Here is a 26,945-nt window from a genome sequence, read left to right as displayed (position 1 = left end):
CAGTGCTTCCATGCTTCCCACTTGGAGCAGGACACACTGGGCTGTCTCTCTTGGCCCTAATTACAAGGTGTTCCCTCTTTGGGAAAGCTTCTTCCAGTCCCTTAGCGCGATCCTGAACATGCCAGCTGGAGCAGTTCACCTTGGAGGCTGCAGAGAAGAAGATTCCCTGGGGAATCTGTGAGTGTGTGTGTGTTCTGTGGTTTATGGCTAACTTCATTTATACCAATAACACTGGTGAGTAACTGGAGTACTGTAATCAGTACCAGCACTGACTCAAAAAAATTAAGAAGGGGGAGAAAATGTAGATTACTGAATGTTACAATGGCTTAAGTTATGTTAGACTGCTATAGATAATATGATAAGCATTATCATATGTAGTAGTGGTCATGGCTTGTATATTGGCATGTAAATAGAAAGAACTCATATGGCAAAATACAGTTGTGTTGGACAACAGCTGTAATGTAGCAGTTTTCATAATAAAGTAAAAGTGATTGGTCTTTTAAAAAAATTTTTCTAGTTTTATCAGAGAAGGGGGAACAGTAATTTTGGAATGATATTTAAAACTACTGTTAAACTTGGAACAGACTGTAGTGATGAGAGAATATAGAGAGTGGACTTCATGTTTGCAAACAATTTCGTGTTGGCTTAATCTTTTTTTTTAAATTATACTGAATAATTCAAGGAGAGATAAGCAATAGTATGAATAAAAGGGCAGCTATAAAAAGCTAACTTGAGAAGGGGAGAAGACACACAACTAGGGGTGAAGAGCATAATGAAGGATAAGGCAGAATTGAAACACTTCACCTTGCACCAGATGCAGCCTTTCTATGGAATCATCTCTTGAAACTCCATGTTAAAAAAAAAAAAAGATGCCTGTAGGAACAGAGCTGATCTTTGAAAAGGGGCTATGCTGAACAGCTGAGGAAATCAATGGCAGTAATTGATCTGCAGAAGATGTGAATTCAGGATTTATTTTGCCTTTTGTAGGAGTGTAACCATGAAAAACAGATTTGGGATTGTTTTTTTTTCCCTGTAACTGATTTGAATTAGCATTTATTGTATTTGGATATTTCAGAAAAAAAGGATTTTAATATTATGCTTTGTTTCATGTGACCTAAGTACTACATTGATTCAGTGCTTTAAACCAAAAATGTAACTGGAGATGGGAAATTCTTCCGAAATATTGCTGCCTTTCAAGAACAAGGTGCAGCTACAAGCATGTAGCAACTTTAATGGTGTAACTTCATTTACTGTGAATGATACAAAGCTGAGAGCTACAAAACCTAAAGAATACATCTGCCTTTACATCTATAAACACAGAGAGAGGTATGTGTATATATATACTCTCAGTCTCTTAGAAAAAGTAGTGGTATCACGTATGAATTTAGCTTGGCTGATTAAGGGAAGCAGACAGTCTGGGCTGGATTATTTTTGGTGCTTCTGATATATGGCTCAGTTATTAGCTGAAGAGAATCCCAGGATTAAATGTGCTTCTGACACAGATTCCACTTTACAGCCGATCTGGGCTCTGATGCGCGAGGAAATCAGTACAGACCAGCTTTCATTTGTGTATTGCTTTAACTAACAAATAAATGAGTTAACCTGCAGGGCCTTTCCATCTGGATTGCTTCAGGGTAATTACTTTTTTTCTCTTTTTTTTTCCTTAAATGAAAAGCTGAGTATTTCCTGTGCTGCAGCAGAAATCCTGTAACCAGCCACAGAAGATCAGCACTCCGGTGTTACAGACTCTCACTGCAATCTCAGGCACGGTAGCTGCAGACAGAACCCAAGTGATGAGCACCCTATTGACTGGAAAAGTTGATGAGAATAAGAAACTATTCAAGTGAGAGAAGATGTAAAGTAGTTTTTTTATGCAAGAAAGGGGTTAAGGGGATTTGTTCTCTTCTCCTTGTTAATGAGTAGTTCTAAGGTTAGGTTTCTGCGGATTAGAAAGGAGAGGATGTCCATAGATTAGCTGGGGCAGTGGGGTTACTTGCTGTACTAACATCCAATACTCTTTCCCTCTGGAAATTCTGCATGAGCTGAACATGGCGTATTCTGGTTTGCAGGTAAGAAAATTTGCACTGTACTGAAACCACTGTACTGCAAGGATGCATTTCCCCCATGTAAGTGTGAAATTAGTTTCCTCTCATAGCTATAGCAAAGCTATTTAAACTTCTGATACCCGTTTCGTTCTTGTTAGCTAAATATTAGAGGGGTGTATGAATGGGGAGTAGGAGCTTGAAAGTGAATTTTTTCCTCAGTTCCAATCTTCCCAAAACTGTACTTGTTTTTAGAAGTAGGTTAGGAAACTACCTGTTCTGGTATGTTGAGAGATAATGTAGAAAAATGTGTGACTGATATGGGACTGTAAAACAAATCCTTTCTTTGAACAACCTAGCCATGTACTTCTAAGTTGATTTAGTATCAATACAGTGGTTGTTTGGTTTTTTTTTAGGGGGCTTTTGGTTGTTTGGTTTCTTTTCTGTAAGCCCAAGCTGTTGGCAGTAAACATCTGGAAGTAAAGCTGGCTGCCCCTCATGACTGCAGTGTGCTGCATACAAGTGTTCTCTGAGTGCTGCTCTTTTGGGGAGTGATGTTTTGGCAGTTTTTACCCCATGTAAACGAGGTACTCGCCCCAGCACTGCAGCTCTAAGGTTGTGCTTTAGAGGGAGGCAGAATGAACCACCACTAATAGATCTGAGTACAGAGAGTAACAGCATAAATTACCTCACATACACAGGTGTGATTCTGTGAAATCTCACAGAATGCCTGGTGTGAACATAACATTTTTTTTCTTTTTTTTTTTTTAAAAAAACCCCTCTACTGCCTCTGGCTTGCATTAAGCAGTGCTTGGGATGAGATAAGGATAAATGGTTTCAAAAGCTTAAAATATGTCAGTTTATTCCACTAATATTTAAGGTTGCTGTTTTAGCTAAAACACTTTAAGGTCTCAAAAAGCAAGATGGCTCTTTACACTGACTAGAAAAGAGGCTGTCAGACTTCAGTGATGACACTGGCCTGATTAAGCTTATTTAATGCAGAAAAAAAAATCCTGAACAGGGCATGTGGTTTGAGTTGCTGAATATCTCTCCCTGCCATTTTTTGCCTACTCACTTTGCTGATTTAGAATGGCTTATTTACAGCAAAAGGTTTCTCAGAGTGTTTTCTGCCCTCAAGCTAATTTGCAGTCTTTGATATGCCAAATTATTAATTTTGGCAAATTTATAGATAGGAGTAGTTTTCCTTTTAAAAAGTACTCAAGTCTAACACATTAACCAAAGCAGTGTATAAGAGCAGGGGGTCATGTTCTGGATGTCAGGTTCTCTGGTGGTGTTCCCTTTAGAGGCTTGACAAGATGCAAAATTGTCCATTTAAAGACAATTCTGAAACTATTATAGCACGGCTTAGGTTCCCTTGCAGCTCTAGCCTTGTATCAATAAATCCTTCTGGTCTGTTGGACAATAAGGGTGAAGGAATTTTATACTCTGCTGCTGATGGAGTAGCCCAGATTTGGGATAACTGATGTTTGCAGACTTGAGGTGACTGATTCATTTTGACTCAAATTCTGGTGCACTCAGTGAGGATATCCAGTTCTGTCTTTAACAACAGGCAAAGAGAAATGTCTTCTATTGATGAGCGTCTGTAATTGCTTGCAGTACACGTGAATGGGAAGGCCCTTATACTGCCTGGGAGATTAGTCAGGTAAGCCTTTTAGCAAGAATTTCCATCTAATTTATTTAGATCCCTGGATGAGGAGACCCTGAGCTCTGGCCTTGTAGTCTACATAAATATAAGTCTTAGGAAATAAAGGCACAGTAGGAATTCTGCATTTATTTGAACTCTGACTTTTGCCTTTAAGCAAGCAATCCAGTAGGTCTCTTTCTAAAGAAGCAACTCTTCCTCTCTTCTGGTATTGACCTTCTCAGTATCTGTTGCTACTGACAGTTTCTGAAACCAGGCTTCACAGTTGGAAGCTGCTTTCCTTTTGTGTAAATATGAAACACCTGTTAATTTTTGACTGTGGTGAGCTGTGGTGTTCAGAACTCAACAGATTTGATGTTTAAATGCCACTTCTGTTAGTGTGAACATGTACTCTGTGGTTTAAGATGAAAGCAGTGGATGGAAAGGTTATTGCGTGTTTATTCCTAGAACTCTGATAGCTGTAGCTGAGTGTTTCACCCAACAAGGCAAGCAATCACCATTCAGTAGCTTTTGCAGATTTTTGAGAAATCTGAGGTTAACATTCTAAACTGTGTCCAGAATTTCTAATGCACTCAACTTGCTCCCACTTCTATTCTCTATGGAAGCTGTACTGATACCAGAAGCTGCAATGCTCTGTGAGGAAAAATTAATCCCTTGAGTATTTTAAACGGGCAACAATATTGTTTGTTTTTTAGCAGAATCTGAAATATTTTAGCATCTCCAGAAATGTTGTTTTTGTTTTCATGTACTTTGTCTTGATTAAGAAACAGGTTTTCATGACTAGATTAATATGTCCTGCTTTGTTAAATCCATCATTAGGCAGATCAACTAAGCTTAAAAATGGAGAAGGCAAATTCTTAAAGGAAAAGAACTGAGACAATTGAAAAATATTGAATAATTGCATCTCAAACCTCAGTTATACTGTGGGAGGCTCCAACTATTTATTTGTGAATCTTTGAAAGAAGAAATCGTAATTTCAAAAGCTGTCTTCAGATTAGAATTTTAATAAGATGTACCATTGAGTATCCTGTAGAAATAACTTGAAATTCCCAGACTCGGTAATAAAATGTCTGAGTCATAATCCCATAATTTATGGGTTTTTTCTCCCTTAATTTCCACTGCCTTTTGAGAGCAGTTTTACGATTTAATAGGAGAGACAGGAAGTGTGTTCTAAAAATAAGTATTAAGTGCAGTAAAAGTGACAGTAATGCCTTCTGCTTATTTAAGCAGATCAAGATAATACTTTTCCTGCTTGTACCTTTGCTGTTTTGTCTGCAGAGCAATCTAGAGGAAAATGGCTGCCTTTTTACTTCATTAATCCAGGGATAAACTACTGTATATTTAACAGAATTTGGTAACGCATTCAATGTGCCATATGGGGGTTCACTATTGGTTGAGGGACTCAGATGTTTGATGTTAGGTTTTTTGCTTGTAGTCTGTTCTCTCTGGAGTGGCCAGTTGAAATATTTAGTTCTTTAAGAGTAATCTACAATACTGCTAATCATGACAATATCTTTACACTTGTATGAAGTGTGATTTGAAGTTAAATCAGCTAGAATGTAATGAAGATTTTGGATTACTTAAGAGCTTTCATACATAGATTTTGATGCTTTAGGGTATAAAATGCAGTGTGTGGTGTTCCCTGGGGAATTTCCATACTACTTTGAGAAGAAGAGTTCAGAGAATTCTCTGAAGCAATTCTATACTGCATTGTGGTTGAGTACAGTTGAGGTTTGTCTGTCTGCATCTTGGACACTACTGGCTAGCTCAGTTTACAGGTGGGACTCATATTTAATTTATTTTTGACACTAGTGTTGCATTTAAAAGAAGAGGTGGGCAATAATTTGTATTTAGTTTTAAATTCTACTTTCTTATCAGTGTAAAATACCTGACAGTATTCTGATATGAGGGTGCTCTTTTCCCTAGCTCAGCATGTATCTTTGTGGAACCAACGTGGTGTGAATGCAGTATTCAAAGTGGGTGGAATCTCCTTGAATAAAGGAGAAGATGGAGGTGCCAACAGTCAGCAGTAAAGATAATGGTAACTTTTGCATCTCTTTTTTAGTTTTCTTTCTCTTTGAAAAAAAGTTTTATTCCTTGATCTGTGTGACTCTTCTTCCACTGAGTCATGAGAGAGATGAATGTGTCTGAAGTATTACTACTTAATAATTGGAATGATTCTTGATGTTCATTGGTGGTATGCAGTTATTTTAAGAGAGCACCAGAGGAGAATGCCTGGCATTTGTTTCTGGCTTTTAAAGCCAAGGAATTTTTTGTTGTTTCAGCTCTTCTCTGTAAGAGGTAACAGCTTGAATCCAGACTGTTATGTGTGAGATTGCCTGTATGGTTTTCTCACAGGTCAGTTGCAAATTGCTAGTATTGGCCTAACCCTGCTATCTAATAACATGCCAAAATAGCCTTTATGCAACAGTGTTGATTGTAGGAAAAAAAGCAGGGCAGACAGGAAATGTCTGTGCACTTCTTAGAAGGGCAAATTGAAGAAAGGTGCATTTCAAAGGTCTGGGTCACTGTTTGGCTTTGGTTGGTCTTCTCTTTGTACTGAAGTGTGTTGCGCTTTTCTGTTTCTTGGGCTCAGGTGTATCTCATGTTCTGACTCTAGCGCTGCAAGAGCTCAGTTTGCTCTGTAAGAGAGATGTCAATGGCGTTGGTATGCTCTATGACCTGCTCAGATCTCGCTGGCTGCAAGCACTGCTAAAGGTAAGGTGCCACACACCTGGGAAAGCAAAGGTCACCCACAGGACAATCTCTAGGCAATAGCTACCTGATTTTGCCATATCAGGACAATAAATGCTTATTTACACTAAGTGATGATAGTCCTGATGTCAGTTCTAACATCAGCAGTCACAACAGACAAAACCACTTTTACTTTAAAGGAAAATAAAGTACTCTCTTCCATAATTTAGGCTTTTCTACTTTACCTGTCTGTATTAAGGCCAGGGGACAGAGACTGAACACATCATTGCTCAGTTGTCTTTCCTGTTCTTAAACTTCAGTATGGCTGTGCATCCCAATTCTTGGCCTGTGACATTGTATTTTTTATTTTGCACCCCTTCATCTGTTGTGTAATTGAAGATCTTGTGTTGTTAGGAGAGCAGATTTTTGACTTGTGTTTCTATCTTGAGAAGAGTTTTATCTCTGAAACAAATTTTGTACAAATTCTGCTTTTCTTTAAGAAGAATTTTTAAAATATTTACTTTCTTTTTTAATGGAAGAGCTTTTACTGGATAAGAATGCCCATAAGGGCATCATAAATGCAGCAGTTATGCCTTCAGCTAGAGGAAAGAAACAGGCTATGAATCAGAGAATTGACTGTCAGGCTACTGACCTGCTTTTCTTCTAGGAAAATTCAAAACTGCACTTATAACTGGCTAGCTACCTGATAGTATGGAAAGGCATTGAATTCAAGACTCAATTTGAGATCCATTAGATATTAAGAATTTAGATTGCAGACTCTGGGGCTCTAGTTGGACTGAGAAGTTTCCAGAAATAGTGTTGTCCATTGCCTGTCATGTATGTATCTGTATGATCATGTGAACTGGTCAATGCCATCATTCCTTGTTTTGTCTGTCGTGGCATGCAACAGATTTATGAATGCCTCCAACACTATCTTGGAAAAAGACCAACTCCTGTCACACTGCAGGCACGTGCGTTGAGTCGTGAGGTGAGACTGTATGCACAGTTTATTGCTTTACTCACACCCAGTGAATGGACTCTGCTGCAGTTAAGTGTTCTGCTGTTTATTCTGTGTCTCAGGTCCAAGTACAGTATGTAAACTTGAAACTCTCCTTGTGCATTTGTAAAACTACCCAACAGCCCTTACTGTGGCAAGAGGTGGGGTATGAGAAGTGGGCACAGCTGGGGTTGCTGGATTACACAAATCCTGGCCAGTGTAATGAACGTAAACGCTAATTGTTTAATCACTGATCATGTATTTTTCTTCCCATGTAACTCTATGGTTCAGTTTTATGGCTGCAATCAAGCAGACTGAAGTGAGGATATTAAAAAGCTTTTAGATTTTTATAATTATAATAGCTTAATTCTGAATCATTTTATTAGTGGGAGAGTTAATGATGAAGTAGAGAAACTGAGACTAGTGATGAAATTGGTTGAGAGATAGGAGCAAAAACTAATTTAGAGCACATGGCACTGTGCCTGAACTAAATTAAGCCTGACTGAGTGTTGTGCAGCTGTGGTCATATTGTCCAGTTCTAGAGCAATCCATATGACCATCTTCTGACTCATATAATGTGGGGGGGCTTTGTACTGTCTCCATACCATATTCCTTTACATTCAGTGTAGAGCTTTCTAAACAGATTGTCCTCTAGAATCCATCTCTGTGCTTTCTTTCTTACATTTATCAGGTGGTAGAGTTACTGCGTGAAGCCCCTCAGTCAGGAGAGATCAAAGAGCTAAGGCGGCTACTGCGTTCTCCACACTTTAAGGCAAGTTCTGCATAAGGAAATAAAAGGTTTGCTTATGGAGCTCTCTGCAGTGGGAATGGAAATGGATGGGCAGCTGTTCACAAGAACTGGTAAAAGAACCAGAAGAGATTTATGATGAACTAATCTTATCATGAGATCAAATGTGGACTATGTATGTGAAGTACCTGCAGTGGGCTGTATTTTACTTAAGGCTGTGTTTGAAAGATGTTTCTTACTAAGTTTTAAATTATGGACAGTTAATGCAGATACATAAATCAAATTTTCCCTGAAATTACAAAACCTACATTCTTAATCCAAGAGCTCCAAATGGAAATATTTCACCCTTTGTAGGTTTTCCACAAGAAACAGAGGAACTATTCTTAAAACTTTCATGGTTTTATTTCCCTGATGGAAAGAAGAAAATGTCAATATGAGCAAGGGATCTGTGTTCACAAAGGAACACATTCAGTGATTGCTGTTTTCTGACCAGTTGCTGTTTAAAGCTCTGCTATTGTATGATCTTTGCTTATGGGTTGGTTTGTTTGGTTTGTTTGCTTGTTTTCATTTCTAACAGGCCTTGCTATCTGCTCATGATACTGTGGCCCAGAAAGATTTTGAGCCAACCCTTCCACCACTGCCAGACAACTTACCTGAAAATGAAGAAGCTATGAGGATTGTCTGCTTAGTGAAAAACAACCAACCTCTGGTGAGGGACCTTCCCTGTGTCTGTCAAATTATTTTAACTTGGAAAGAATTGATAGTGTATTGGATGCATATTGGTTTCTTCCCAGAAATGTCATGGGGATTGTGTGCATTCTTGTCCAGATTTTACAGAATCATAAGAATTGAGGTTGGAAAGGACCTGAGGAGATCATATAGCCCCACACAGTGTGGGTGTAACTAGAATGGGTTGTTCAGTGCCTTGTCTGCTCAGGGTTTGAACATTTGGCAGATGTATTTTCATAATACAGGATAAAACCGAACTGGATTGAGAGGTATTCTCATGGTCAAAACAGAAAGGAAGAGAGAAGAGACTTTGAAAGTTCTTTGGAAATCATTTGTACTTATAAGCAGCAAACATTGTATAGCATAGCTAATCTGTTTTAGAAAAAGATAACTGTAATATTGTAGATAAGATTTCTAACTGTCAGTCAATGAGGTTCTTTTAGTGTGATGGAAGTTGAAGACACGGAAGGAGTTAGTTTCCAGGGCCCTAATGTATTACTACTACAGGCCTGTCAGTCTCACTTCAGTGCCTGGTAAAGTTATAGAGAAGATTATTTTGGGAGGTATTGAAAAACACCTGATGGACAGCACAGTCATTGGTCACAGCCAGCACGGCTTCATGAGGGGAAAGTCCTGTTTATCAAACCTGATTTCCTTTTATGACAAGGTAACCCAGCTAGTTGATCAGGGGAAGCCAGTTGGGGGCAAACCTGATTTCCTTTTATGACAAGGTAACCCAGCTAGTTGATCAGGGGAAGCCAGTTGATGTAATCCTTTTGAAATTCGGTAAAGCTTTTGATACTTAGAGTATCCTTCTGGAAAAAGTGTCCAGCACACAGCTGGATAAACACATTATGGGATGGGTGAGCAAGTGGCTCATGGGTTGGGCAGAAAAGGTTATGGTGACTGATGTTACATCAGACTGGAGGCTTGTCACTAGTGGGTTTCTGCAGGGCTTCCTCCTTGGCCCTGTGATCTTCAACATCATCATAAATGACCTTGACACAGGACTGGAAAGGGTACTGAGCAAGTTCATAGATGATACAAAACTGGGAGTAGCTGTTGTCTCCCTTGAGAGCAGAGAGGCCCTGCAGAGAGACCCTGACAAAGGAGAGGGCCGGGCAATCACCAACCATGTGAAGTTGCACAAGGGAAGGTGCCGAATTCTGCACCTGGGTTGTGGCAACCTTGGACAGATTGGGGAATGAGGTGCTGGAAGGCAGTGCCATGGAAAGAGACTTGAGGGTCTGGGTCAGTGGCAAGTTGGATATGAGTCAGCAGTGCCCTGGCAGCCAGGAGGGACATTCCTGTTCTGAGGGGTATCGGGCACAGCATCACCAGCTGGGCAAAGGAGGGGATTGTCCCGCTCTGCTCTGCACTGGGGCAGCCTCACCTCAAGTGCTGGAGGCAGCTTTGGGTGCCACAATATAAGAAAAACATTAAACTATGAGATTGTGTCCAAAGGAGGTCCATGAAGATGGTGAAGGATCTTGAGGAGAATCCATGCGAGGAGTGGTTGAGGTTACTTGGTCTGTTAGTCTGGAACAGACCTCACTGCAGTCACAACTTCCTTGTGAGAGGAAGAGGAGGGACAGGCACTGATCTCTGTAATGACCAGTGACAGGACCAGAGGGAATGTCCTGAAGTTGTGTCAGGGAAGGTTTAGGTTGGGTATTAGGGAAAGGTTCTTCACCCAGAGGATGGTTGGGCACTGGTACCACCAAGCCTGACAGAGTTCAGAAGTGTTTGGACAATGCTCTCAGGCTCATGGTGTGACTCGTGGGAATGGTGCTGTGCAGGGCCAGGAGTTGAACTCGGTGATCCTTGTGGTCCCTTCAAACTCAGCTTATTTTATGATTCTGTGGTTATTGCTATATCCATGTTGTGGTAAAAGGGCTATATCCCTCAATGCCTTTGTGTCAGTGTGAAGATCAGACTTGTAGTATGGAAGGAAATGTACTGGGGTCCTTCAGTGATCAATGTGTTTGTTCTTTGTCCTTACCTGCCAGGGTGCCACCATTAAACGCCATGAGGTGACAGGTGACATAACGGTTGCCCGTGTGATCCATGGTGGGCTGGCAGACAGAAGTGGTACGTGGAATTTGAAACAAAGTGATATTTCAAGTTCGGTTTTATGTAGAAGATATCTGAAGTAAGATAATACCTTAGCTTCTGCAATTAATCCTACATTATAGATCATGATGATGTATATGTGGGACAGCACTGTAAGCAGTGATGCATTGCAGTGACTTTGATTCTGGCTTCATAAATTTTCAGATGAATTTGCTTTTTTAGACTGAGTTGAGGTAGAAATCCAGTTTTCATTATGTGTTCTTGGCACCAACAGCTGGATATCCCAAATTACAGTGTACTGTGAAATGCAGCACATTCCCTAGTAGAGAAATGGTAAACATCAATAGTTGGTGATTCTAGAAGATAATGGGCTTTAAGGACTATATAATAATATTTTTTTGGCAATACTCTACTAAACACTTTGCTTAGCACTAGTAGCTAAGCAATCTTGCAAGGAGTTTTCTTGGAAATGTTATTACTTTGTCATCCTAGAATTGAATGTGTTCCATGTCCCTTACGATATGTAATGTGACTAAAATGTAAAACCTCAGAAGTAAAATTCACCTGTAATCATTATAAAATAGTTCCTTTTAGTATTTTCTGGGTTTTTGTAAGAAAACCCAACTTGCAGAAAATAGCCAATTAAGTTCCTAGTTTGACTAATATTTTAATTGAGTTAAAGGACCATGGAAAAGAAAACAATATTGTAAAGACTTTGACAATATTGTAAAGACTAAAGGACAGAGGGGAGTCCCAGGGCCTCCCACTGCACCTGGAATTTTAGGGGTTTGATTCCAAGTCTCATGGTCTACTAACAGAAGATAGGTTCATATGTTACTTTGGGAAATGGAGCAATATTAAAATGTTTATGCTAATTTTAAGGCAAATCATCAGTAGATTGTAAAGCCATCCTATGGGGGAATGGGAAGGATAAAGAAAGCTGAAACATGCAAGCTCCTTGTGACCCACAGCAGTCTGCAGTCCCATCCAGGGGCAATGCAACCTAAATCCAAAATGCCTTCTTCCATACATGGTGCAGGAGAATTTTAATGCTGACTTACAAACCTGTGGAATTTCTGTGTGACCCTGCCTTGCCTATACAAGATAAATTATGTTGTAGTAAAATTCATGCTGTTGTTTTCATATTTGTCTTCATGGTAGGGTTGCTGTATGCTGGAGACAAACTGGTGGAAGTTAATGGAGTTCCTGTTGAGGGACTTGAGCCTGAGCAAGTCATTAATATTCTGGTATTTAATATTTTTTAAATATGTTTTCTACTTTGTACTCTAAGGTTATTTGTATACTCGCTCTTTTACACACTCATCCATGAGAAAGCCTGAAATTTTTAACAGAAAATTCAGATTGTTTCCTCACTGTGAATGAAGTTCACAACTGCTCATGAAATCAGAATATATGAAACCAGAATTAAATCTAACTTGTTTTCTGGACAGAAGTTAACTGTGACCATTCCATCTGTAACTTCTGGGAAAAAGACTATCTTATTCAGGCTTCACTGATTCATAATTTTTTCTAGAAATGTCACTCAGTTAATATTCCACAAGAAAGTGGTGGAAAGCTGCTATTCTAATAAGAGTCCATATTACAAAATTCACTAAAGCAGAGTGAATGAGCTTGTAAGCTATACACCTCATCTTGGAAGAAAAGGGCAGTGTAATTATTGTTGCTAAAATTCTCATGAAGAAATCTTTTGAGATGTCCCTGTTTTGTCATTTTGCCCCACAGTTTTTCAGGGTTCTTGACTGCAGAGTGTTAAGTGCCAGCCAGTGAGATATTTCTGTGTGTAATCATACCAAATCTATGTGTTATTGCCCTGGTTGTGCCATTTCTGGGTATAAGAAATACAAACTCCATTGGAATGCCTAATTACTGAATTATGTTCCTCCCCCTTTATATCACTCATCTAACCAGACCCTGCAGCTAATTTAAATAAGATTTCAGTAGTAAAGTTTGATATGAATCAATGCTGAAATTACATATACTTACAATAAAACATAGGCTGCATTAAATTAAAAAGTATTTAGCAAAACTTTGATATCTCATTCTCGAATTTCCTTTTGGGAAAAAAAAGTATTGTCACATTGACCCTCTCTACCTGAATTCTATCTGTAACACAAACATTGCAGTATTCTCAAAGCCATGCTCTGTCGAGCTTGTCTTGCCTATGTTTCATTACTTGTGTTGAATACCAACCATATTTTAATTCTTTTCTAATCATTTAGGCTCTGTCTCAGGGGACAATTATGTTCAAATTAATTCCAGTTTCTGACCGACCTGTCAGCAACCAAACAACAGTAAGAAACATTCTTTTCCTTTTTCCAGACTGGTAGCAGTAGTGCCTAATTGTGTGATACAAAGACAGTGTTGCCTGGAAGTTGATTGCAATCCCTAAAGTGTTACCTTGCCTTTATGGCTGCCTCTTAGCAGACATCAGTATGTTGTTGCTGGAGCATAAAGACAGTAAGTAGAAATGCAACTGTGTAATAATGAAGGCACTTTCAGAGTGATCTGCAGGTTGGAGGTCAGTTCTTCACATAATGTATGAGACAAATGGGTTTTTTTTTCCTCATTTAATGAACAGAGAGAGTTTAGCACTTGATCTGGTTTTTAAAACTTGACTTCATGATTAGACTGAAGTTGCAGCAATATCTAGCCCTGTGATTGTAAAGCTCATGTTGTATCCATTCTAAACTTGGCTAACTCTTGTATATTTGCTTTACCAGCTTTACGTGCGAGCAATGGCAGATTACTGGCCCTTGCAAGATCCTGCCATACCATGTGCTGATGCAGGTTTGCCTTTTAAGAGGGGTGAAATACTCCAGATTGTGGACCAGAATGATGCTCTCTGGTGGCAGGCCAGGAAAGTTTCAGATCTCAGTGCCTGTGCTGGACTCATACCCTCAAATCACCTTCTTAAAAGGTAAAGAAATCATAATTTTCCTGATTTCTGGTTCAATAATCAGCTTGTTATTCACACTTTGTTATTTAAAATTTTCATAAGTTTTGTAGCAGTATGATTCAGAGTGACATCTGACAAAGATCTTTCCTCTTTCTGTTCTCTGCCTTCTTGTTCTTTTTCCCTTAAGAGCACCTGTGTGAGAACAAGCTTTTGAAAGCACCTGTATAATCTGAAACTACCATTTAGGAAATTTACAGCACTTGTCCAGTCTCCATGCTGGTGCTAAGACATCTGGTGGAGTGAAGCAGCTGAGAGATACGTGGAAATTGAGGGCCCTGACTATTAAAGAACTATCATCTATGCTGGAAAAAAAAAAGCAAGGGGAAAGCATAGTATTTTTTTAAAGATGTCTTGTGATGCATGAGTGACCTCTTCAGCTTTGGTCAAAACCAAGTAGACCAGTTTAAAAGAAAGGAGAAAAAACCCCCAAACATTCAAGAAAGAGCAAGGATCTCTTGCCTATAATTTTCTATATAAATAGACCGTTATTTTTACACTACATGCATTCAGAATCATAATTCTTGCACTGCAGCAGCAAACTTTTCAGTCTGATCCTTTAGCCACATGCCCTGTGGTACCCCCAGGATAACATAAGGCCATCCAATAGCAGATGATAAACTTCTCTTTGCGTTATGATAAATATAAACCTACCTGCAGTCTGTATAATGCAAGTTGAAATCAAACTGGATTGGGACTCAGGCTGCAAGCAAGAGGCTCTGGGTAGTAATGGAGGCAGTAGTACTACTACCCCTATCAGTGGCACACTCTTCTACTTCCAGGAATCTGTACCACAGTATAGCTTATCTCCCTGTAATTTTATATAAACTCCTAATACTTCTGGGCTGCTGATTTGGAAATTTGAATAGTTCTGATAGCATGTTGGTTTTCTTTCGGGACTTGGCAGTGAGCTAAAACATTGGTAATGTTGCAGTTCTTGCTGTCTTTGTTCAGTACTGATCAATCTTACATGTAAGCAGTGACTCTGGAGCATAACATGCTTGTGGACTGTTTTGTTTCTTAACTGTGATAAATTTATTTCTGTGTAGGAAGCAGCGAGAATTCTGGTGGTCTCAGCCTTTCCAGCCCCATGTCTGTCTCAAATCATCAATGTGTGAGTGAAAAGTTATTTGAGCAATACAGCAGGAAAGAAAGATCTTGTCTTTGTTTCTGGGGTACTAAGATAGAAGCTTACACAATTCAACTTAATTCAAAGACATTGTTTCTGGAGCCATATTGTAACCTTAGAAGTTTGTTAACTATCTCCAGAAAAACAAATACTTAATGATAATTGTACCTGGAGTACTGATGGTGGAGATGGTTATCTCCAGTGTACTTGGGATCTGATCATAAGAGAAGCTGTGAACTTACACTGAAGTCTCTAAGATCTGGGAACTCACTAGGCCAGCCAGTTCTCTCTTAGGAGAATTGGCTGTAAGTCTTGAGGTGGCAACTGCACTGGCCTGGCTTTCCAGGGACACCAATACCAGCTCTGCACTGAACAGTACCACATAATGTTTAAGAATGCTTCTTTGTCATCAAAGCTAATGAGTGAATAATAGAACTTCTTTTCCTGAGGTCTAAGATGAACTATGCTGCCCTTTAATTTATTAATGATAACAACCCAGAAATGTCCTCTGCCTACTATAACTTTCTGTAAATATGCTATTTTTCCCAGAAAAAGAACGTTCTTCCTGTTTCCTCTGTCCACATTTTCTTCTATAGTTCTTTACGCAAGTATAAAATTTTTCTCTCATGATAAATCCCAGAGGGAATGTGTTTCATTCCCTAGGATTCTTGCACTGGTTGCTTTGTTTGCTAGAGATTTCACCATAATTTTATTGCATTTTAACTGCTTCAATGGATATGCTGTGAGCAGTAAGCACTGTGGAAGAAGGTAGGAAATCACATCTGGACAGCATTGCATTTCTGTACCTGGAACCAATATAACACATGGTTTTACAGGTTTTTTAAAAAGTTGTCAGAAATTTTGATGAATACATGCAGAAGAAGCCCAAGTTCTTGGCATTTTGTGTGCTTAACAATTGAAATTCAGCCTTTTTTCGGCTGAAGTGGCAGATGCATGCATTGTCTTAGAGTGGAAACTTTAACTGTGCATTAATCTGTCAGGGAAGTGACCATTTGGATGAGTTCTTTGAGGAAAGAAAGACAACATTTTCTCTTTCTCCTTTCTCTCCTGGAGCAGCCCCAAGAGAGTATTTCTTTAAAGGATACATATGGGTAGAATATAATTGACAGATACTCTGACAATTGCCCTGTAAGCTGAAAATAGTTCCTATTGGGCCTGTCTGGAGGGGTGTGCAAGAACAAAACACAAACAGTGCTGTATTGTGAGCCCATGAGATTGTCTAAACTCATGTGATCACATTTCAGGGACATAAATTGATGTGGTCTGGGGATTGAGAGAGAGAGATGAATTGTTCTTTTCCTTTTTTGTAAAAGTTATAAAAAAATAAAAAACAATGCTTTCCTTGAGTGTAGCATTTTGGAAAAATATTTAAACCTATAGGACAGAAAATTATATTCCCTCATTGTAATACTTAATAAATAGATATCTACTGGATAAACAGATTGTCAGCCATGTTAAACCTTTCATTATTTCAAGAGGAGAATTCAGATTTGCATTTGTCTCTCTGCCACAAGTCCTTCAAAGTAGTCATGTAAGAGTTGTTGCTCACTGTACAAAAGGAACCTCACTAAATTTGAGTTAACAGTTAAAATCCTTAAAGATATTTAAAGACTATTTGAGCTTCACATATCTTGTTTCTGATGTCTGAGTTCAGTTTTGTAAGATCTGTAAGGATGTTTTTCCTCCCCAGTGTTTTTCTCATTCACATGAATTTTTTTCCCTTGTGTTGATCTGTAGAGGACGACATGCAGATTGATGAAAAGTGTGTGGAAACAGGTAACTGAATTTACTTGAGATTATTTGCTTGAAGACAGTAGCTAGTTAAAAGCCTCATTTCCTAGATAAAACCACTCATTCTCCTAGTGAACTTAATGGTAGAAAATTTTATTTTTCATACCCTGGAAACCTCATCTAGTATTAGTGTATTAAAATGAGTTGTTTGCAGTTCCGATGTACAGTGCTTATAGTCAAGTGTTTTGACCAGCACAAAAATATCTGCCTGAATGAGATCCAGCCTCTTTGATTCAGGTGTTGGTTTGTAGTTGTGAAGTTACCATAGTTTTCTGCCTATTGATATTTAATGCCACAGATTATTGTGGTCTTGGAGAACCCACACAATTCCTTGTCGAGAAACTGATCTTGGAAGAACAAGGAGCAGGAACAGGTTTTTACTTGTGAACACTGAGTGTAAAGATTGGTGGCTTGAGTTGCTCCCTAAAGCAGTGCAGTTCACTCTTCATCCTCCAAGGTAATTCAGAAACTCTCGTGGAGGGATGTGATCCTGTAGGACTGTATGAAAAGAGATGAAGCAGTTAATTCAAGCATGGTGAGCTGTATTTTGCCACCTCAGGGTAGAGGGAGCTGGGGAAAATACATGTGAGACAGACTGACAGAAGCTGGAAAACTGATTCTGATATTCATTAGAAATAAAAGAATTAAATTTTGAATTTATTTTAATATTTTTGCTATCTGGATTACTAAACAAGATGAAGAAACATTTGAGTCAGGTAAGTTCCTCTGACCTAACTAAATTCCTTGCTATTGTTCTGCTGCAAGAAGGGTGTTCAGAGACAAGCAAGTGTCTTAGAAAGAAGGAGGTGGCAAAAACCAAAGTGCCACTTTAGCTTCAGAAGCCATTCTGGCTTGAAAAGCCATTATGTAAAATCCTGTTGCTTTAAGTCTTCCTCTTGTTCTCTGATTACCTTAGTAGTAAGGTTTCTGTTCCCTTATCCCATGAGTGTGAATGTTTCTTCTCGTGCATCAGTAGCAGATGTGTTTATCCAATCCTTGTCAGTTGTATCCGTGCAAGCTGTGACAGCAGGGGCTGCACTGATGTCAGCAGATAATTGGATTTCCTTCGGTAATATGGAGGCCTGAATCCCCAGTGCCTGTAGGAGTTGATGTGGTAAAGAGGAAAGCTGCTTCTGGATTGCTGATTGTGGGCATGGCTGGCATACAGGAACGAAAAACGCTCATAAAATTCATTATTTGTGTAGAGAAAATGCAATAAATAAGTACTTTTATTTTAACTGAGCTGGTTTGGGTTTGTTTTTTTTTTTTTCTTTTTCATATAGGAAGCAGGTGCTTGCTTACAGCATGTTGAGAGTTCTGCAAAACTTAAGTCTTCTAAAATAAATAATTTCTCCCCTAAAATAAAACTACTGCTAAATTTCTCATTTGAGGTACTTGGTAATCTTGTGGAGAAGTGTCATTTTACCTTACATTTGCTCTTCTCCACAAGGTCTCTACTTGCCAGTTCTGCCAGTTCTTCTTTCTGCACCTTCTTTTCTTGTCACAAGTAGTTTGTTCTCTTCTGCCTCTCAAGCAATGCCCAAGGCTTTTAAGGCATAACCAGCAGGTCTGCAGGGCAGTTTTGTTTTCGTGCTAGGATGTTTCTGGTAGCTGCACTTGGGGATTACTGTTGCAAATCCTGCTCAGTGCTGAGTCAGCTCTCTGCTGTATCCACATAGTCAGAGGAATAAAGGTGCAAATTTGCTATCCTACATTCTACTTTAACCAGTAGTTGCAGATGTATTTTGCACTGCAGTACTGACACAGATGCTGCAGTTAAGTCTCGAATTCTTTGGGAACTGAGAATTCATGCTCAAAGAAGCCTATTTTAGATTTAATGTCTGCAATACCTGTTTTCTACATTCCCTAAATGCGTTGCACAATGCTGGTTGGATTTTTTTTTTTTTTTTTTTTTTTTAGATCATAGTATAGACTGTCTTCTCAAAACTAATTGTTTTATGTCTGTCTCTATCTGAATGTGCAGAGGAGCTTAAAGAAGGTAACACTGACATTATTCTCCCTCCTGTTTTTATGCTTTAGCAGTCTTCTTTCAGTACCTGGTAGCTGAATTGCTTGTTCCCTATAGAATTCTACCTGCTCCCCATATCACAGAAGAGAGGGTAGATAAAACAAAAATATTTAAATACGTTTGAATGATGACTCAGGAGACCTGAAGGTAGAAGTTATATGGGCATGTGTCAGCTGAACATTTCTCTGAATATTGCCCTGAATGAGCATTTTTGTTCCAAAGAGGTTTTTCCATAGTCATAAACTAGTTGTTAGTACATATAGAAATGCTGGAATAAAACTGTATTGTAAAGGTACAAGTAATGAGGAGTGTATAGATGTGAACGAGCAATTAATGTGACTAATTTTGTTTCAATACTTACATGCTTATGAGATAATTGTAAGAGTCTAGTGGTAGAAGCATTTCAAAGCTTTGAAAATGGAAAGAATGTTTTTCCTTGGAACAAATACTGCTTTTAAAAACATGCCTATGTCTTCTGTATTTCATTCTTGCTTTGACAAGGCCTAAATAAAGGGAATGCACAGCTTGGATAATTACATGCATGATTAGAGGAAAATAAGAAGTCCTTTTTGAAAAGAAAGTTAAACACTGGCACCATTCTTTTCCTTCACTATTTGTTTTCAAATTGCCTTTCTCAAATAGTTTCTAAACTTTCTGAATATTTATTTATTGGAAAATTGGTATATTTGAGCCTTATAAAGGAGATTTAATTTTAAAAAAATACATGCATTGTTTTAGAAGTCCCACCTGAATAGTGAAGCCTTCATGAGGAACAGCTTGAGAATGAGGGCAAAAAGAATTGGAGGAAACAGGTGAGGCTCACCTGCTGGAGCACAAATATCACTGATTCAGTGAAGAAGAAGAAATAATGAAATCAGGTCTTTGTTTTGCCTGAAAGATCTGAGCAGACACAAGTTACATTTTCAAAACATGCTATGGGGCGGAAACTGAGTTACAAATTTTTTGACTTGTTAGTTATTGTTTTAACTAAAGAGTTCTTGTAAGATAGATTTCACCTGAGAAGCTTAAATTATGTGGAGGTTTTTTCATTAATTTCAATTTCAAAACTTTGTCTGGTAATTCGATATGTTAGGAAGGAAACAAATAGAATGTTAAGTTTCAAATTTCATTTAGAAAATACCAAGACTGTCTGTGTTTATTTTTTCTTAAAATAACTCTTTTGAATTGGTCATTGGTCATGTGAAATATTTTAATATTTCATATTATGGAGTATCATGCTTTTAAAATTATATTAAACATCATACCTCCACATATTTACTCAAACTCCTTTTTTCCTTGGGATCAGCAATAGTTTTTTGCCATCTAGCTTTCAAGCTTTCTGTGTCCTTTTTTATTTATTTTCTTTTTTACTTGTTCTTTGTATTCTAGAGGAGGAAGAATTTGGTGAATTTGGTCAGCGAGTCTTTATTGGTATGCAATGACTAAAGATAAGTAAAATGTTTGGGGCTTGATCTGGATTAAGTGCTTGCCTAAAGTTAAATAAAACACTTTGTTCTTCTAATCACCTAAAGACTTACTAAATGGAATACAGCTTACTCTGTTTTCCAAACTTCAGGAAGTCTGTTTCCTCCTAATAATGTTCAATCTCTCAATTTAAATCTTTCTTCCTGTTAGGTTTCTATGGAGACTTGGCCACTGCTATTTAAACTTGACTTCATGATTAATTTTGCTCAAAAGTAATGTCATCCACTGAGAATAATCATGAGGACTTTCATTAGAAAAATACACCTATATGTGAAGTTTTCAGAGTTGGATGGTCAAGTGGAGCAACAAACCTATGTCTATGGTTATTAAATCATAGGGACCTTTAAAATACATCTTCTGGAGGCTGGAGCAAATGTTCCAGACTTGCTTCAAGAGAGTGAACCACCTACACTATCAAAAAAAGTTGACCTGTTCCCTAGGGATGCCGCAGATAGTCAGAAACTTCTCCAGCTTGTTTTGGGCATCTCTTGGAAGTCTTTAATTCTGACTTTCAGTGGGATTTTACCTACGCTGTAGCTGTTTATTTAATGCTCAGAGATTCTACCAAGCTGTCATATGAAGTGCAGCAATGAAACGCACTAACCTTCACCTTGCAGAAAGCTCAGAAAAGGTATTCTGTTGTGTGGCTTAGAAAGAGGCCCTGTGGGCTGAAGAACTAGCTGCCTGCATGTCAGGTGTATTTTGCAGTCTGCCTTTGCCCCCTGCAGCTGGGTTCCGCAGGAGCATGCGGCTGTGCCGCAGGAAGGCGCGGCTCAACCAGCAGTCCTGCTACTCCCGCTGCCCCAGCAGCTGCTGCGGCGCCCTGGCAGCTCCCTATGAAGAGGTGGTCAGGTACCAGCGGCACCCGACAGACCGCCACAGACTCATCATCCTCGTGGGTAAGAGGTTACGGCCTTCACGGGCAAATTTCAGCCTCTCCTGCCGGAGGAGAGGAACAGTCACGCATGGTCTGATCCATCGGGGTTTCCTGCTGCTGATTGCAGTGGTTCCTGACTCTGTAGGCAGCTCTCAAAGCAGCATTTCAAGAAGTATTGTAATTTGACCCCATTATTTGGGTTAAAGTTTAATGTAGTTACCATCTTCTTTGCTTGAGATAGTGAGTGTTTAAAAACAACAATAATAAAGTCCTTAGAAGGAGCTGTACAATTACGAATACTGGTTGATAATGGATTTTATTACAGAAGGGATTCAGTTTTATATTCAGCTGGACTGAAAATGATGAGAAAACACTGGGAACTTAATAGAAAACATCTTTACATGGAGGCATTTCTACAACCAGTGCTAAATGCATAGATGTGACAATAATGAGGATATTTAACTCCAGACTAGAACAATCTTGATCATGGACAGTATGGAAAGATGCCTTTAATAATACTTGTTACAGGACACACTGTACTAAGTGGTCTGCAGGCTCTCGAGGAGACTTTAGTTCTAGGGACTGCAGGGAAGCAGCTGTTCTGCACTGTTCTATGGTCCTGATAAGCAAATTGAGTAAAGGCAATTTTAAGTCTGGCAGTATTTTAGAAGTTTTTTTTGTTCAAAATAGTACTGCATTGCCTCCTGGGTATGGCTGTATTGCTGGGGAGTGATTTGTACCCTGTCAGTAACATTTGCTGCTTTCCCAACTTTCCAGGTCCTGCAGGAGTTGGTGTGAATGAGCTACGGCGAAGGCTAATCACAAGTAACCCACGAGAGTTTCAAAGTGCCACACCTCGTATGTAATGCTTTTCCTCTTTCCTCCACTATCCCCATTCAAACATGAATAGGAAATGCCAAGTACCTTCCTCTTGCCTTTGTGTATTCATACACTCTTTGCTCTATGGCTGTTTCTTCAGCTCTGCTGAAAGCCAGTAGTATTTGCTTTCATAAGGATTAGTTTAAAATACTATCTCATTTGGCAAATCAGACAAAGGTATGTTCAAGTTCCAGCTTCTGAAGCCATTAAAAGCTTTATGGAGGTGAAAAGTTACCTGCATGATTTGGTTTAATTTTGGTGTTTACTTCTCCTAGATTGCCAAAAAAAGGAATGTTTCTTGGAGATATTTTAAGTTCTTAAAGTGCTCCGATATGAGAATGAAGACAACAGAAGTTGGTGCTTAATAGGCTTTGCAGCTTTCCTTATTAGCCTTCTAGTCTCAGATGAGACTTATGCAGATTAACTTCTGACGTAACAACTGAAATTATTTCTACCTGTGCTTATTTGGTTCTTGTAAATTAGATAACCAAACTGGAAATTATGTATCTGAAGCTAGCTGAAAATTCAGGACTTAGTGCTTAAGATCCCAGATAAGGGGAAGGTGCAAGTGTGGGAAACTTGTGGGATTTTTCTGAATTAACTTTGAAAAATTTTGCCTCTGAAGAGTAAAAGAGTTGTGCAACCAGTTCCAAGACAGTTCCTGATTGCTTTCAATCACAACTATTTGGATTACACTACTCTTCCATTCCAGGAAATACGGTCTTACAGTATATGGGGATTTTGCTCTGGATTGACAAATGGAAATAACTCATTATTTGTTAAAATACTAAGTGAGAATTCTTATTGAAGTTCTCATTTTCACTTATAAAGTTACAATAATTTAGTTGCAGCTGATTTTTTTTTTGTGTGTGTTAAATCTTCCTTCAGACACCACTCGTGTTCAAAAAAGTTATGAAATGAATGGTCGTGAATATCACTATATATCGAAGGAAACTTTTGAAAACATGGTGTATAGCCACAGGTGAGTAGGAGAGATTAATTACATTTTTATTACCTAAATCCAAGAAAATACAGTTTTGTAGTTAGGTCCCAAATCTGCACTCCTCCACTCTTACTGTGCATGTGTGGTGTAAATTTGGGTCAAACTACTTGAGACTATTTCTTCAAAGACTGTATTCATGCAGTTGCAAATAGCTCCTCTACAATTAATCTCAGAATCCTTTGAAAAGGAACTGGACTCTCTAGTCCTGAGCTCATTAGATGTGCATGTAAGTTATGAGTTTAACTCTCCTGGAAACCAGACTGCTTTTGAAAATTTAGCAGTGAATCACACCTGTTCCTGACCTACAATTCCATTGCAGGATCTCTGCAGTGATGACACATGAGTAGTTGAAGTGTAACAACTAAATATTCAAAAGTGTCTGCTCCTTTCTATGCATCAGTAATGTCTCTGAGACAAACCAGCTCAGCATGACAGAAGAGACACTCTTTAAGCTGTGCAAGTGGTTTGAGATCTTTAGATTTAAGAAGTTATTTGTAGTATGTAATTGACAAGCATTGACAAGTAAAATCACAAGCTCTAAACACAAAATTCATAAAACCATGATGAGTGAAAAAGCATGTTTTGGAGATGTTGAATTCTAATGGGGTTTTGTGTTTGGGTTCCCAGTGTAGTAGGGAAGAACAAAGGTGAACAGTATTCACTAGATTTTATGATCATTCAGTCCTGATCACTGGATTATATTTGAAGACTTCCCCTTTAAATGGAACCTTTTTGAAACTCAAATGCTCTTTCATTTTCCTTCTTCCTCACCACTGTTGCAGAATGCTGGAATATGGGGAGTACAAAGGGTACCTGTATGGTACCAGTATTGATGCAGTGCGAACAGTCCTTGATGCAGGGAAGATCTGTGTAATAGATTTAGAACCACAGGTGAGTAGTAAAGGGGCAGGGAATCTTCTAGAAGGAAAAATAATTTTCTCTACATTCTTGAGCCGTTGGAGCAGTGTTAGTTGCTTTGCCTTATTTCCACTTTATTTCATAATAATAGATTATTCTTTTCATGTGTCTTAGGGGGTGGTGGTAGTACTACAGTGACAAGTATGTTGAGACAGTGCATTTTTTACCAAGCCAGCAGCTGCATTATGTTTGGATAGAATGGAAATGAGTTTTCATACTTACTTAAAGTAAGGATTAGTATTTCACATGGACACCTGTTGCATGAGATTTATTCCTCCTCCAAGCCCCATTTGTTGACAGTTCTGTTCCTCTATTAGCAATCTCAGAACAGCCTTTGGTAAAAGCAGCAATGGTTAATCAAGCAAAAGCCGAAAATTTTAGTGTGCCTTTGTGCCTGTATTTCTTTCCAGAAGTTACAGCTCTTAGTAACCTGTTTCTTCACTTAGATGTGATTCACTTTTCTTTTCCTTCAATTTTTGCATTGAATTTGCTGATGAAGATAAGGCTACTTTCTTCCAGCAAGAGGTACTTGTTCCAAAAGTAGCTCCCTTACAGGAGCAAAAGAGCAGGTTTCAAATGCATCTTTAGTGTGGTTGATTGTAGAGATCTGTTAATGACACTCTTCCATCATTCACTGGTATTGAAAGCCTCTCCTAATAAGGCTGCCAAGCAGAATGAAGTGATTGTATGCTACAGCTGCTTAACAATATCTGCTCAAAGGACTACTAGTGAGATCTTTTTCACATAAGTGTTCCTGACAAAAGTGTCTCCTAGGTCCTATGTTGTAAACACTTGGCTTTTTGTGGGAGTAAAACTGGGATGAATACACTTGAAATACTTCATTTTACTCTTCATTTGCAGGGTATACAGCTAGCCCGGACCCATGATTTAAAGCCCTACATTATATTCATCAAGCCACCCAGCATAGGTTGCATGAGGCAGACTCGTAAAAATGCCAGGATCATTACAGATTATTATGTGAACATGAAGTTCAAGGTGAGATTTGGGAAAAAAACAGATTGAGTATATTAATCTGAGATTCTGTTATTAGATCATAATGCATTCTACTATGCTACACTATTACTGTTTCCTTAGGATCAATTCTAATTATTCTTATCTTTTTCTGTGGGATTAGATTTTGTTGGGATATCTTTCCCCTTTCCAGATTGGTTTTGAAGCATAAGAAATGTGATTTCTAACCTAGGAGGCTGAGGCATTTTGCCTCAAAATGTCTTTAGAGGAGAAGCTACTTTGCGTATTTTTGTTTTAATTAGCTGCCTTTTGTCAATATTCAAGTCAATACATATATTTACTGTTTGTACTGAAATACTTGGAATGTGCTTTGTTCGGTCATATTATTATTTTTTCACAGTTATAAGAATGTATTATTATTTCATGTATGCTTAATGACAGTATCAGTCCTATACTAAATTCTGTAGATAAAACAGATCCTGCTTGCAGGAAAAGCAAGTCCTATATTTAGAATATATACAGCACTTTGACACAATCATTTCCATGCAGATCATGATCTAATTTAGCATCTTAACATTTTGGAGACCTCAGTTTGTAACTGTGTGGAAATTATTCATGATTACTATGACAGAAAGTAACATGGGCACTAGGATAATAAAGTAAAATTTGGAATAACAACACAAGCATTACTTTCCAGTCCCTAACATTCTCTGCCAACACTTACTATTAGAGTAACTTTTTTAGGGTAAATGGAGCATTCTGAGACCCAACGTACTTCCTTGGGAAGCATATGGCAGGCAGCTCTGGTTTTGAGACCTGGAACTGACTGTAGCAGATGTGCTTTATATAGTGATGCCTGGAAAGGCTGGCCTGGAACAGAGACTAGGCAGAGCAAAAGGAATAAAATAGGTATTTATTGAAAGGAGACACCTTGGGCACTGCAAGAACCCGGCTGGGGCTACACCCAAATCAAATCCAAGATGGATCCTGGTCAAGAGTCAGTACACTTTCATAAGTTTTGGTTCATCTACACATTGGGGTCAATTATCCAACCATAAGCTGTGAAGTCTCAGCCCCCTGGCTTGCCCCCTTTTCCCTCACCATCGTTTACGCATTTTGGGTACCAGTTGTCCTTGATTCTCTAGCTAGGAAGGGGATTCTTTCATCTAACTACCCTTTGAAGAGAACTTAGTAACACCTAATATGAAGTTTCAGACACTAAGCAGCAGAGAATCTGAAAAATATAAAAGCTGAAACCCAAGGCATGAACAGCAAACTGTAAACGAAATAAAGCAGACTGACACTGTCTATTCACCTCTTGTTTATGTGGCCCAAGGTGTTTTGCAGATACTGTGCAGGTATGTTTCTCTACACAACACTGAAGTTTTATGGACTTACTGTATCTCACAGGAAGAAGATTTACAGGAGATGGAAGAATCAGCTAAGAAAATGGAAGCTCAGTTTGGTCAGTTCTTTGATCACGTGATTGTGAATGACAATTTACAAGAAGCATCTGCACAGCTGCTGTGTGCAGTGCATCGTGCACAGGACGAGCCCCAGTGGGTCCCTGCAGTATGGATATGCTCAGACACTCAGCCCTAATTCTGAGCAGCAGGCAGCTTCCGAGAGATTACAGCTTATGTTTTACTCCAAGAATAATCCTAATGTCAGGATTGCAAGAATTTATCTTTGTATGTGAGGGATTTGGAAGAGGATTAGGTAAGAAGCTGCTACAGGAGATATAATCATACTATGCTCTGTGTGGCTCTTGAGCTTTTTATGTTACAGTTCCATCCACTTTTGTACAAAAAAAATGGAAATACTGTGAACACTCAATTACAGAATAAAGAAAAATCTATTTTGTTGCATGTATCTATGTTACTTACACATAAGTTCAGAAAAGTCCTTTCTTTTTATTATG

The 26,945-nt window shown here is 38.6% G+C and overlaps 1 protein-coding gene across 5 annotated transcripts; it reads left to right on the top strand.

Moving 5' to 3' along the window:
* Positions 1 to 1,120: 1,120 nt before the first annotated feature.
* On the top strand, positions 1,121 to 26,892 carry MPP4 (membrane palmitoylated protein 4). Of its 5 annotated transcripts, none has more exons than XM_033064704.1 (24): positions 1,121 to 1,634; positions 2,070 to 2,126; positions 3,660 to 3,705; positions 5,632 to 5,746; positions 6,326 to 6,423; positions 7,310 to 7,387; positions 8,088 to 8,168; positions 8,722 to 8,853; positions 10,883 to 10,964; positions 12,108 to 12,193; positions 13,187 to 13,258; positions 13,688 to 13,884; positions 14,970 to 15,034; positions 15,800 to 15,817; positions 16,808 to 16,846; positions 17,557 to 17,577; positions 18,846 to 18,860; positions 20,280 to 20,321; positions 21,104 to 21,274; positions 22,030 to 22,110; positions 23,020 to 23,113; positions 23,917 to 24,025; positions 24,914 to 25,048; positions 26,435 to 26,892. In XM_033064704.1, exons 4-24 carry the CDS (start codon positions 5,713 to 5,715, stop codon positions 26,624 to 26,626), a joined length of 1,842 nt encoding a protein of 613 aa, XP_032920595.1. In that variant the 5' UTR covers positions 1,121 to 1,634; positions 2,070 to 2,126; positions 3,660 to 3,705; positions 5,632 to 5,712; the 3' UTR covers positions 26,627 to 26,892. The 5 variants fall into 5 exon arrangements, with proteins under 5 accessions (XP_032920595.1, XP_032920592.1, XP_032920596.1 ...); XM_033064701.1 differs by having other exon boundaries at positions 6,302 to 6,423; XM_033064705.1 differs by lacking the exon at positions 7,310 to 7,387 and having other exon boundaries at positions 6,302 to 6,423.
* The last annotated feature ends 53 nt before the right edge of the window (positions 26,893 to 26,945 follow it).

This window comes from Catharus ustulatus, chromosome 7, assembly GCF_009819885.2.
Source record: "Catharus ustulatus isolate bCatUst1 chromosome 7, bCatUst1.pri.v2, whole genome shotgun sequence".
Classification (NCBI taxonomy): domain Eukaryota; kingdom Metazoa; phylum Chordata; class Aves; order Passeriformes; family Turdidae; genus Catharus; species Catharus ustulatus.
This window is presented reverse-complemented; position numbering and strand designations above follow the sequence as displayed.

What these genes read in the sequence shown, in the direction of transcription:
- MPP4 (XM_033064701.1), top strand. Translation starts at nt 5,713, where the DNA reads ATGGAGGTGCCAACAGTCAGCAGTAAAGATAATG. An exon ending in TGGGCTGGCAGACAGAAGTG is followed by an intron (nt 10,965 to 12,107) that starts GTACGTGGAATT and finishes TCTTCATGGTAG; the next exon opens with GGTTGCTGTATGCTGGAGAC. An exon ending in TAATAGATTTAGAACCACAG is followed by an intron (nt 24,026 to 24,913) that starts GTGAGTAGTAAA and finishes CTTCATTTGCAG; the next exon opens with GGTATACAGCTAGCCCGGAC.